The sequence below is a fragment of the Xyrauchen texanus genome, chromosome 4 (assembly GCF_025860055.1).
Source record: "Xyrauchen texanus isolate HMW12.3.18 chromosome 4, RBS_HiC_50CHRs, whole genome shotgun sequence".
NCBI lineage: Eukaryota > Metazoa > Chordata > Actinopteri > Cypriniformes > Catostomidae > Xyrauchen > Xyrauchen texanus.
The window spans coordinates 49,710,036-49,722,810 of NC_068279.1; the positions used below are offsets into that span (position 1 = coordinate 49,710,036).

General features: G+C 40.6%; 1 protein-coding gene across 1 annotated transcript in view; it reads left to right on the forward strand.

The window, feature by feature from the left end:
- The window catches only part of LOC127638446 (disks large homolog 4-like), a 64,866-nt gene that overhangs the window by 35,071 nt on the left and 17,020 nt on the right, over window positions 1-12,775 (forward strand). Inside the window, exons 3-11 of the mRNA XM_052119981.1 lie at window positions 167-217; window positions 299-423; window positions 2,389-2,558; window positions 2,860-2,996; window positions 6,738-6,882; window positions 7,363-7,501; window positions 9,058-9,214; window positions 11,332-11,434; window positions 11,949-12,063. Of these exons, the coding sequence (XP_051975941.1) occupies window positions 167-217; window positions 299-423; window positions 2,389-2,558; window positions 2,860-2,996; window positions 6,738-6,882; window positions 7,363-7,501; window positions 9,058-9,214; window positions 11,332-11,434; window positions 11,949-12,063 (1,142 nt within the window). The remainder of the gene's footprint in view (window positions 1-166; window positions 218-298; window positions 424-2,388; window positions 2,559-2,859; window positions 2,997-6,737; window positions 6,883-7,362; window positions 7,502-9,057; window positions 9,215-11,331; window positions 11,435-11,948; window positions 12,064-12,775) is intronic.

Sequence of the window (12,775 nt, forward strand, 5' to 3'; positions counted from 1 at the left end):
AACATTCACCTCCAGTGCTAAAATCAGTCAGTTTGAAGTCAACATTACAAGCACTTTCACTTTAATGCACAATTAAGTGCCGGATGACAGATTATGTCAGTTCACAATTTCAGCTAATATGGTTTCTATGCTGTTAATCACTTGTGTTGTTGTGTGTGTGTCATAGGTGAATGGAGCAGAAGGAGAGATTGAATATGAAGAGATTACGTTGGAAAGGGTAAGATCATGAATTAATTATCCTATAGAAATGTAAGCAGGAATTTTGGTAGAATGTTCATGTTAATGTGTGTTTGTGTAGGGTAACTCTGGTCTGGGCTTCAGTATCGCTGGAGGTACTGATAATCCTCATGTAGGAGATGATCCCAGCATATTCATCACCAAGATCATTCCAGGAGGAGCTGCAGCACAGGATGGGAGACTCAGGTAAAACACACACACATACAGTAGACACCCTCAAAATATCCATACATCCATTTATCCATCCATCCATCCATGTGGTTCCTGATAACTAATTCAGTTTTACCCTAGAGCACACCAGCACACACACACACACACACACACACACACACACACACACACACACAAACTCACACTCTAGAACAAATTAAGCAGACAGAAATAGCAAGGAAGAGAGAAAAAGAGGGGAGAGAGACAGACATGATACCTCACATCTCTGGACTTTCATAACCACACAGCCTGAGGCAAATGTGCGCACACACACAAACACAGTCAAAGCTATTCCACTGTCAGCTATAATATGCTGTACTCTCTTTCCCTCTGTGAACAGGTGGAGTTTATTTTACGCCTTATGAAAAATAGAAGGGTTTCATCAAGATTGTAGTGCCAAGTGGACCCTGGTTTAAAGGCTGTTTTCAGACTTTGATTACTTGAATTGCTTTATATGAACCCATTTTCGATTCCACTACCTCCCACTGCTGGTCTCTTTTCACACTGTATTATCTGGGTCTAAAACATTGCATGTGTGTTACTGAACAAACACAAAGTTTGTTATGATTGGCAGTCAGTGGTGTGCACTCTCTACAATGTTTGAGGATTTGTATGTAGAAGAGATAGGAGAAAGAGACATTTATATTTTTGTGATATTTAAAGGATTACATCACCCAGATATAAAAATTTTATAATTTCTTCACCTCCAGTGAGCTGTTAACTCAAGAACCGTTTCTCAAGAAATGTCAAGAGGACGCAAAGCTTGCGCCAGCAGGAGCGTCCTTGAATTCTCCACACTTCATGTCTGAGCCTCACACAACAGTTGCGGGAAACAAAGCAGCATTCTTTAAAAAGAAGCTTTAGACGTTCTGAGCAGCTCTTTGTCTGCTTTGGTGGACAGCGGAAAGGGAACGCTGTCTCCAAACAGAGGCTTTCCCACTTGGTCGTTGATGCCATCGCATTGGCCTATCACACCCAGGCCGTGCCCACCCCCTTGCAGGTTCGAGCACACTTGACGAGAAGTGTGGCATCCTCTTGGGCACTGGCCAATGGCACCTCCCTAGCAGACATATGCAAAGCAGCGGGCTGGGCAACATCCATTACCTTTACGAGATTTTACAATCTCAGGGTCGAGTCGGTCTCGTCCCGTGTTGTCTCAGGTCCGAGCATGTAGAACTCTGACATCTGACCGGGTGTTCCACTTGCACATATCGCCTCCACTGAGGTGATCACGTGCACTCTTTTCCCCCAGGAGAGTCCACTAGATTCGTGCTCCCTGGATGTTCTTCCTCCCTAGCCCTCTGGTCCGCGAATTCAGCAGAGGAATTCCCCGACCAGACACACTACAGACTCATCCCTCCTTTTCTTTAAAATTGTTTTTTTTTAAATCGAGGTGACAGTGAGACACTTACAATGGAAGTGAATGGGGCCAATTTTCAACATTTCAACCACAAGACATAAACAATATGCGTGTAAACATGATTTTAGAGTTATAAAATCGCTTACTAATGATGTAATGTCAACAAAAATTCCACATAACAGTAAAATTGAAGATGTGAACTGTATTACAACAACAGTTTTGGTGAGAACATTTGCATATTGAATGTCACAGTTTGCTAAAGTCTCACAAAATCAAAATGTTTTATAATCAGTGGCTCCCTAAATACACTGTAGAGGAGGACAAAAGAAGATATATCATCAATATCAATGCACAGGTATCTCAACAGCCATTTAACCTTCAATCTAAATTAATATTGTAATTGTGAGTGACAACTGTCAGTTCAGGGGTACATTTATGGGCAGGTACAGCCAGAATCTTACAGGTGTCAATCCTCAATACTGATGCTAAAACTGCTGTAGTATTTGCTTGCTTATTTCATTTCACCTCTCTCTCTTTCTCTGCTCTCTCTCTCTCTCTCTCTCTCTCTCTCTCTCTCTCAGAGTAAATGATAGTATTCTGTTTGTGAATGACGTCGATGTTCGGGAAGTGACCCACAGTCAGGCGGTGGAGGCCCTTAAGGAGGCGGGTGCTATCGTCAGACTTTATGTATTACGCAGAAAACCTGTCACTGAGAAAGTCACTGAAATGAAGCTCATCAAAGGGCCAAAAGGTGTGAACTTGTGTTTGTGTCACAATATTTTGCATTGAAAAAATATCCAAAAAGTATTGAAGGTGCACTAAGTAGATTTTATACTGAGGATTTTATACTGACTCCTAGTGGTGTGGATGCAGCATAAAGCAAAAGCACTCAAAAGTACTATAAATATTTTTTGTGGTTAAATGTTTGTACTGTGGAAAAAGTTAATGCATTTTTAAACTAAAATATGAATGAAAAGTCAAAAAGCTTGTTTCAGTGTTCTTACTTTCTTCTATATCTTTGTAAAGAGGTATCTTGTGTGTTTGTCTCTCAGGGCTAGGGTTTAGTATAGCAGGTGGTGTCGGTAACCAGCACATCCCTGGAGACAACAGCATTTATGTCACAAAGATTATAGAAGGAGGAGCGGCGCATAAGGATGGACGACTACAGATTGGTGATAAGATACTGGCGGTAAGATAACACATACACTTCTGCACTCACAGAACTCCAAAGAAAGTTTGCCTGATTTCCATAGAATTCCATAGAACCTGTCCATTTTTTTGTTCTCACCTTCCATTAAGGACTGTCAGCATTGTTTAACACATTTTAGCATATCTAAATTAATTCCACAGAATTGTCCCAAAATCAGAGATTTTGTAAATAAATGAGTACATTTTTTTAGTTTGTCTAGGCCTGCTTATATAATACATAGATGTAAATATAGATAGCAATTATGAGAATATTATGGATTATTACAGCTGTACTAGATCTGCATCACCTAACCATCCCTTTGTCGTAAGTAACGTCACTTGAATGCTCACACCTGCTGGTCAGTTGAGGGACTGTAGGCTAAATTATTCAGCATTATTCTGTCGATTACTGCAGAATTTTTTTTGACTCGTCCTTTGGTTTTGTGAAAACTGGCACATTACAGCAGATTTCTCCCCTTTCTGCACTGGTGGACTGCAGAGATCGCCCTAGGGTGCTCCGGCAAAACCAGAATATATTCTAATATTTTTTTTTTCAAACCTAAAAAGTATATTCTAAAAGGGTGGCACACAACAGAACGTCTTTTTAAAGCCGCGTCTTTTTAAAGATGCCCTTCCGTTTGTGTGTTATTCCTGGGTGCGTTCGTTATCTCTCGCCTTCAGATGGCCACGATCACTGTCTTTGTGCCTGGGCGCTGCCCACACGGAGACATCCTTCATGGATGCGTCATGTCCTCATTGCGAGGACATGACCATGGCAACTTTGCTCCACACCTCGCGGACCTCCCATTCCCCAGCAAGCTACAACCCCTTGTTTGGTGCAAACATGCCCATGCCCAGACGGTTTTGACAGACCGGGATGAAGCATGGCCACAGGGCCCAAATCCCTTCAATGTGGCCTCTCTGGCTCCACCCCACCGCAAGGCCACACCCGCCGGTATGTCCGACGAGATTGTCCCCTTGGTCCCCCTTGCACGGAGCTTGGACGCGTGGCTTGCGCTCTCCAACCAATCGCGATGGCTGGCCCGGACCGTTCGACTTGGCTATGCGATTCAGTTCGCCATGTGCCCGCCCAGGTTCAGCAGCGTACACTTCACCTCGGTGAAGGGCGAGAACATCGCCACCTTGCGCGCGGAAATCACTACCCTCCTACAGAAGGGTGTGATAGATAGCTCATCTCCATCAAGAGGGTAGGTGGCCTGCAAGCGTTGGCCTGCTCTGTAAGCGAAACGTGCCTGGAGTTTGATCCGGGCTACTCTCACGTGATCCTGAGACCCCGACCGGCCTATGTGCCCAAGGTTCCCACAACCCCATTCAGGGATCAGGTGGTGAACCAGCAAGCGCTGCTCCGGGAGGAAGCAGACCCAGCCCTTATGTTGCTGTGTCCGGTGCACGCTTTACGCATCTATTTGGACCGCACGCAGAGCTTCAGAGCCTTTAAGCAGCTCTTTGTCTGCTTTGGTGAACAGTGGAAATGAAGCGCTGTCTCCAAGCAGAGGATCGCCCACTGGATCATTGACACCATAGCTATAGCATACCATGCTCCGCACGTGCCACCTCCTGCAGGGCTACGAGCCCATTCTAGTGTGGCAGCCTCCTGGGCCCTGACCAGTGGCTCTTCTCTAACAGACATTTGCAGAGCAGCGAGTTGGGCAACCCCCAACACTTTTGCGAGGTTCTACAATCTCTGGGTTGAGCTGGGTTCATCCCGTGTCTAGCAGGAACAAACAGGTAAGCCCGGGACAGTTGACTGGGTGTATCGCTTGCGTATAGCGCCTTTCACCTACACTGAGCTGAAGACGTGCGCTCTTGACTCCCAGTAGTGTTCACAAAATATGTTCCCTGGATGACTTCCTCCTAGCCCTGTGGCAGACAAAGTTCAGTACACATGCTTTCTAAGCCCTGTACAGGGATAGGTGCTCCGCATGTGCTGGTTCCCCGTAGTTAAACATATATCTTCCGCTGAAACGTTTCCCTGTTGGTAAACTGCATCTTCCTTTGGCAGAGGCCCCTCTGCCCCATTAACCAGGTTTTTAAAGTTTCCTCCCCATTGGGTAGGACCTACCATGGGACATACTTCCATCTACACTCGGCAAGGCCATGTGATGTATCTCCACTCAACATGCCCCTTCCCCTCTCTCTGGGCGGGGTGTGGTCTCTGCTTTGTCTTCCCCTTGGGAGTGACACCTGCCGACGTGGTCACGGTTGAAAAAATGTCACTCTTTTTGGTGAGAAAAATGAAAAAAGAGGGAAAGGGCACAATTGGGCTAACCTGCCTCTATTTTTTGAGCAGGCAACTTGTCCTCGAAGGGCCGTTCGACACTCATAGCAGCATTGGGGGAGGTTATGTGTCGGCCTGGTGTGCTGGCTATGGGGCACACAGTAGTCTGCCCATCTCGCACCGCCGGTCCACGTAACACTGTTCAGCTACTTGTGGCGTTTTTGTAGGGGACCCCAAGTGTCACTTCATCGACACAACGTCAAGTGAGTGATAGCTAGGGATTGTCCTGGTTATTTCCGTAACCTCCGTTCCCTGATGGTGTGAACGAGACGTTGTGTCCCTCCTGCCACAACGCTGAACAATCCACTGAAATGGACGGGACCTTGCTCTCAGCTCCTCAGCACAAAACGTGAATGAGCAGTATGCGCGCCAGCTCCTTTATACCCGTATGTTTGGGGGAATGGCATATAAATACCACTCGTCATTTCCCATTGGCCTTTTATCAAAGATCAGAGGTGTCTCGGGCTCCCAAGAGTGACCCCTAGTGTCACTTCATCGACACAATGTCTTGTTCCCTCCATCAGGGAACTGAGGTTACGGAAGTAACCAGGACGTTTACATTAAGCTAATTCCATCTATGGGAATTTTAAAAGGTTGGTTACGCATAAACAGAAGTGTATCCTTGAAAAGTAGCCCCACTTCTAAAGGACAATTTAGACAATTTTACATGTCAAATATTGACCATTTGGTATTACAAGCTCTGTGTTTATGCTGGTATACAAACTGAGTGATTATTTTCTGTGGTAAATATTGCTTAAGGTGTATTTAACCTGGTATATTCCTTTAATAAAATGCTTTGAAACTTAAAGGGATAGTTCATCCAAAAATGAAAATTCTCTTATCACTTACTCACACTTATGCCATTCCAGATGATGCCATCCCCGATGTGTATGACTTTCTTTCTTCAGCAGAACTCAATGAAGATTTTTAGAAGAATATATCAGTTCTGTTGGTCCATACAATACAATTGAATGGTGACCAGACCTTGTAGCTCCAAAAATCAAATAAAGGCAGCATAAAAGTAATCCATATGACTCCAGTGGATAAATTCATATATTAAGAAATGACATTATAGGTGTGGGTGAGAAAATGAACAATAGTTAAGTCCTTTTTTACTCTAAATCTCCACTTTCACTTTCAGATGTGAAAGTGAAACTAAACAGGTACCACTTGTGACTATCAGATGTAAAATAAAAGTGAAGACTTTTTTTTTGGACACTTTCCCTATTGGATTAAACAAACCATGCCTGACTGTGAATAATGAATTTCTACAATGTCATCCGTAACTGAAATCTATTGCGTTTGAATGAAGATGCATGCATGCATGCCTCTAGGTGTCAGTTTAAGTCCAAGATGACTTATAAAAAAATACTATGTTTAATTTTTATATTAGCCAAATTCCTCTATTCTAATCTCAGCCTCTGTCTGTAATGTGAATTGCAGGTGAATAATGTGTGTTTAGAGGATGTGATGCATGAGGATGCAGTGGGGGCCCTGAAGAACACAGCAGAGGTGGTCTACCTCAGAGTGGCAAAGCCAAATAACCTGTACCTTACCAACAACTACAACCCACCAGACCTCACAAGCAGTAAGTATATATCACTATCTATCTTAGTTGTATATCTTTGTGAAAATGGTATAGATAATAGAATTTCTAAAAAATATTGTTTATGTAATATTTCCAGTCATGACAGTGCAGCTCCTATTTACTTGAATGGGGAAAGACCAAAATCTCCAAAACGTCTGGTCAACATTACGATCAAATGCCATATTTCAAATCAGCAGTCAAATCTGACAACACTGGTATCATAAATTGTGCCTCTTTACCTGAGGTTACGCTAAAAAACACAATTTCAATCTAAAAGTTGATTGGCTCTTTACCTGTAAATCTGAATTTCCTTTCTACATCCGTTCTTCCATTCTTTCTGACAAACAGATAAAAACCTGTACCTGTCTTCCAGAAGTTACATAGCAGCCATTGAGATATGAACAGGTGGATCCTTAGTAAAATCAGGTATATTTTGTAAACTGCAATGCCATAATGATTGTGTCTGTGTTTATGCCCCAGCATACTTGCCTCACATGGACATGGATCTTGGACATCCAAACTACCTGGGTTCAGATTACCCACAAGCCCTCACTCCCACCTCACCAAGCCGCTTTTCTCCTGTGCTGCATGGCATGCTGGGAGATGACGACTTACCCAGGTAAAGCACTCAATGATGGTGATTCAACAGAGGGTTCAAAACAGAGTTCCGTCACCTTGGAAAAATCTAAAATGTAATTGGCAGCAGAGATGGAAACTCTGTCACGCTTCAGTTCTAAAAACTGACTTGGACACAAGATTAGAGACTCTACCAAGGTCAACAAGGAGACATATTTGCTCAGAATGTTGCTACACTGTCATGTTATTCATTTTTAAACATACAAACAAACAACATAGTCTCTCATGTGTTTTATCATTTTGTGATGTTGCCTCCTATGATGCTAGGCTAGCATATTAGCATAACATTTGCCTACTTATATAAATTGGCTTCAGAAAGTCACAGTCTCCAATGATACCTTGAATGATTTTGACTTGAAGATATATCATTACACCAAAAGGTGTTTATGACTCAAAGGATTTAGTCATTGTATCGTTCACTTAAAACAAATGCTCTTAACAACAGGGTCATACAAAAAGGTGCCTTGCTTAAATTTTGAGATAAAATTAGAAAAATGCATTGCCCAGTATTTTCTCCACAAATTATGACAAAGCAGATTTGTTATTTTTTGCTTTAATTTGTCAATGGCAATGTTTGATTTTTACACAGTTTATTAGTTACCAAGCTAAAGCTTGTTGGTCTTTAGAGAAAGGATAAAAGGTACAGCTCCATTAGTTAGCTAGCTAGTTGTGGTGGGAATTATTTTTATTTAAAAATGGCTATACCAAACTTATAACTTAAATACTATTATAATCTTAAATGAAAGAAGCATTAAAAAAAATATGCATGCTAGTTTGCTCACATAAATGAGTATTGAATTACTTACCATGTCTGGGGCGGCACGATGATGCCGTTCTTCATTTGAGTTGAAATCATAAACCACAATGCAATGCAATCCAGTTATTTTTACAGTAATCTGCTGTGTTACAACAGAACATGACTTATCCAGCATTGATCTCACAGTCAAATTCTAAATACAGTATTTCGTTGAAAACAATGAAGGGCCCTATTATAGTGTAGGACCGCTAGTGCTATGTGACATCATACAAGCAAAGTCAGTGGGCATGGCCATGAAGTTTTTATATTTTTGTGCAAGCATGTACTAGGCCTAGGCATAAGTGGGTTAGAGAAATCACATGTGCATAAAGACAGCCAATTCATACAAAGGTGGTTCTAGTGTAGATAGACTGTATACATTCCAAAAAATAGAAATACAGACAAATTGTGTCTTTACGTTACTTTGCGCAGGACATTAAATGTGTCCTTTTGAATGTAAGATATACCTCTGTGACTCACTCTATATATATACATGGAAAAGGTGGTGCTAGTCAGGACAAATTTAATTTAGGGATTGGATTTTGAGAGCACCTGCTGGTGAAATCCTCAAACTGAAAATACATGCCTAGACAAAAATTACTTAGATTTAGCACTTTTACGAAAATTGGATGAGATATAACGCACGGTCTTTGCACATAGCCCTGCGCCTAACACAGGTATCTTGAAGTCTTGAAAAGGCTTGATAATATTTTACAATGTATCTCTCTCTTTGTTTCTCTCAGGGATCCGAGGCGTGTTGTGATCCACAGAGGATCAACGGGTTTGGGCTTTAATATAGTTGGAGGGGAGGATGGTGAGGGAATCTTCATCTCTTTCATCCTGGCAGGAGGCCCTGCCGATTTGAGCGGAGAACTCCGCAAGGGAGATCAAATCCTGAGTGTGAGAACATGCAAACACATACACAAATGTACAGATGTATAAACACATTTATTTTCAGTATGGAACTGGACCTGTGAGAAATCTTGTGTGGATATACAGTACTGTGCAAAAGTCTGAGGTACTTGTGAAAAATGTTGCATAGTGAGGATGTCTTCAAACATAATGACAAAAATAGTTTTCATTTATCAATAAATGTCATGCAAAGTCCAGTTAACATAAAAAAGCTAACTCAATATTCTGTGTGACCACCTTTGCCTTTAAAACAGCTCCAATTCTCCTAGAGACACCTGGACACAGTTTTTCTCGGTTGCTGACAGATAGGGTGTTCCAAGCTTCTTGGAGAATTCACCACAGTTCTTCTATTTTGGCTCTCTCAATTGCTTCTGTCTCTTCATTTAATCTCAAACTGATACAATGTTCAGTGGGGGGGCTTTGTGGGGGGCATGACATCTGTTGCAGGGCTCCCTGTTCTTCTATTCTACTTTTTTCTATTTGCAAAATAAATGTTTAGAGAGTCTAAAATGTATAATTTCTATTGACACACTAAAGCTGAAAATATAAATAACCATCTTAAGACAAAAGTTATTTTGAAGCATCTTTTGCACTGTACTGTATATACAGTATAGATTAAACAGCCAGCTGACGTTGTTGATTTTATGCATTTAAATTTCATAATGCAATTTCATCATATTAAATTGTGTATGGTTAAATATGAGTATGGTAACAGTGACAGTAAGGCCTCTTAAACATTTAGGACCATTAGGATTTGCATTGTGACATTATTTTTGTGAAAATAAAGACCATATCTCCAATTTTCTCACATTGCTGCAATGTGATAAAATCTCATTCTCATTGCTGTAAATATAATAGTGTATTATTCAAATACTACTACCATGATGCATATTTGCATAAATATTTGAAGTGATCATTTAAATGTAAAGTACATTTGGAAGGTCCAATTTTAATTATACACTACCGTTCAAAAGTTTGGTTTCTAGTTTGAATTAAATTGATTTTTTTTAAAAAATAGCAAAAACATACGCAATGTTAACAATGATTATTACTGTTTGAAATAGCCGTTTTATATTTTTATTCATTTTAAAATGAATTTATAGTCCATGATGACACAGCCCCATTTTCAGTAGTCATTACACCAGTCTACTAAGAAAATCATGTCACCTCATCCTTTAGAAATCATTATAATGTGCTAATTTGGTACTAAAGAAACTTTTCTTATAATTAAAACATTTGATAATGGTTGTGCTATTTAATGACATTTGAACATCACAAAACAGTGTCTTTTTTCAGATGCTGAAGTATTGAGGACACTTGCATTTCCTGCATGTCACTTTACCAAGTCAATGTCTATAAAAATGCATCGGCCTATTATTCTCTTAAGAGATTAAAGTTGGATATCACCAGGATAAAGAGAGAAGCGGATGACCCAGCTGCATAACAACAAGATAACAAATACATCAGAGTCTCTAGATTGAGAAACAGACCCATTGCAGGTCCTAAACTGACAGACTGAGAGCCAAACACCAGTTTCATCTACAACACTGAAGAGAAGACATTGGAATGCTGGGTTTCAAAGGAAACACCACAGCTGACACTGGCCAATGAAAAGAGTAGAATAGGCAAAAGAATTTTAAAATTGGATGGTAAATTATTTTAAAAAAATTATTATGGATGGATGAGTATGAGCTTAAGGTGTTCAGCTGCTGTTAGAAGAGTCTGATAAATGTGTCCTACAAATAAATGACATCTTTGGAAAGTTCTCCAGTCAACATGAAACTTCCTGATATCATTTATTTGTAGGACACTTTTCTCAGATCTTATGATCAGACTCATGAAACTTCATCTCAATATCTCAATTAACTGAACTGATCTAGAATGTCTGAGGTGTCATTGCTGTAAGTGAAAGATTCTTGGATGAACAGAAAGTTTGAATAATACACCATATATTTAAACTGAAATAGTCATTTGTAACATTGCATATGTCTTTACTATTATTCTTTCTTAAAGGAACATTCTGGGTCAATGCTCAATGCTCAATGGACAGCATCTGTGGCATAATATTGATTACCACAAAAATGAATTTCGTCTGTGTTTGTCAGGTGAATGGTGTGGATCTGCGAGCAGCTACGCATGAACAAGCAGCGGCTGCTTTAAAGAATGCTGGACAAACTGTCACCATTATCGCCCAGTACAGACCAGAAGGTAAGAACACACACACACACACACACACACTTGGCTGGACAATCCCACACACACAGACCAAAATTAACACTCAAGGACAAATCTGAGTAAAGATTAGCTTTGGAGAGTAAATAAAGCAGTTGATCAGTTGAATTTTTTGGATAAATATCAAAATATATGCATCAAATTACAAAGGAATGATTTTCTGACCATCACTATCATAAAGTTTGGAGACACAATATACAGCTAAGCTATCAAAACAAAATTCTGGGAACAAAACAGAGTTTCAATGTTTTTGTGAAAGGTAGTGTTTGAATGCGAGACTGGATTGAATATGATTCATAAATGACACAATGGCTTGCTATATTTAAATTAGAAATATACAATACAGCTAAGTAATTCAGTCGAAATCGAGTTTAATATCTTCATCTGTACGGTTTGTGACCCCCTGGACACATACAGAGCACATTAGGGTCTAAACCAGCATATGCTTGTGCTCTGTTGGGTTTGATCATGTTTGTGTTTGTTTGGGCAGAGTACAGTCGATTTGAGGCAAAGATTCATGACCTGAGAGAGCAGTTGATGAACAGCAGTATGGGCTCTGGAACCACAACATTACGCAGTAACCCAAAAAGAGGATTCTATATCAGGTAAACATACAACACAAATGCACACACACAGGTCCTGGAAAATCGGAAAACCTGGAATTTTGCAGTGCAGTTTTCCAGTCATGGAAAATAACTATTTGTCCATGAAAATGTTTTAGTATAATAAAACTGTTTGACTGTGTCGCTAACAAGGTTTTTGTTACATGTACAAATTAAAACAGGGTAACAATCGGGACTCAGGATGTCAAATGTACAAATTCGTATTCGCAAACAACATCAACAGTAATGAACGAATCACTGTCGCATACATTTTCTGCACATATGCTGTCATCTCTGCTTTGTGCCGATAAAATAGTTTAAGTATTGATAAAGTGCAACGTATATTTTTACCATTTTATTGCTGGTGTACGGTTTTCCCTTGTGACCACTAGAGATCACATGTAGGTTTATTGTTCATCTCTTGTCTTGTGTTTTATTATGGGTTTTGTAGTTCTTTTCATGGTTTATGTTCATTGTTCTCTGTGGTTATTAGTTCCAGGTGTTCCTCGTTATGCCCATGCGGTCTCCCTTCCGAGTACTAACCAGCCCGATCCCGCTTAGCTTCCGAGATTAGAAGAGATCGGGCGTACCTGAGGTGGTGTGGCCATGGAGCTATAAAATACCTGAAAAGAGCTTTTCGTTTGCATCCGCATTCATCTCAATGACTGTGCTCAGCTAGCGCAGGGTTCCCAGAAAGCTAGCGAAATGGAGGCTG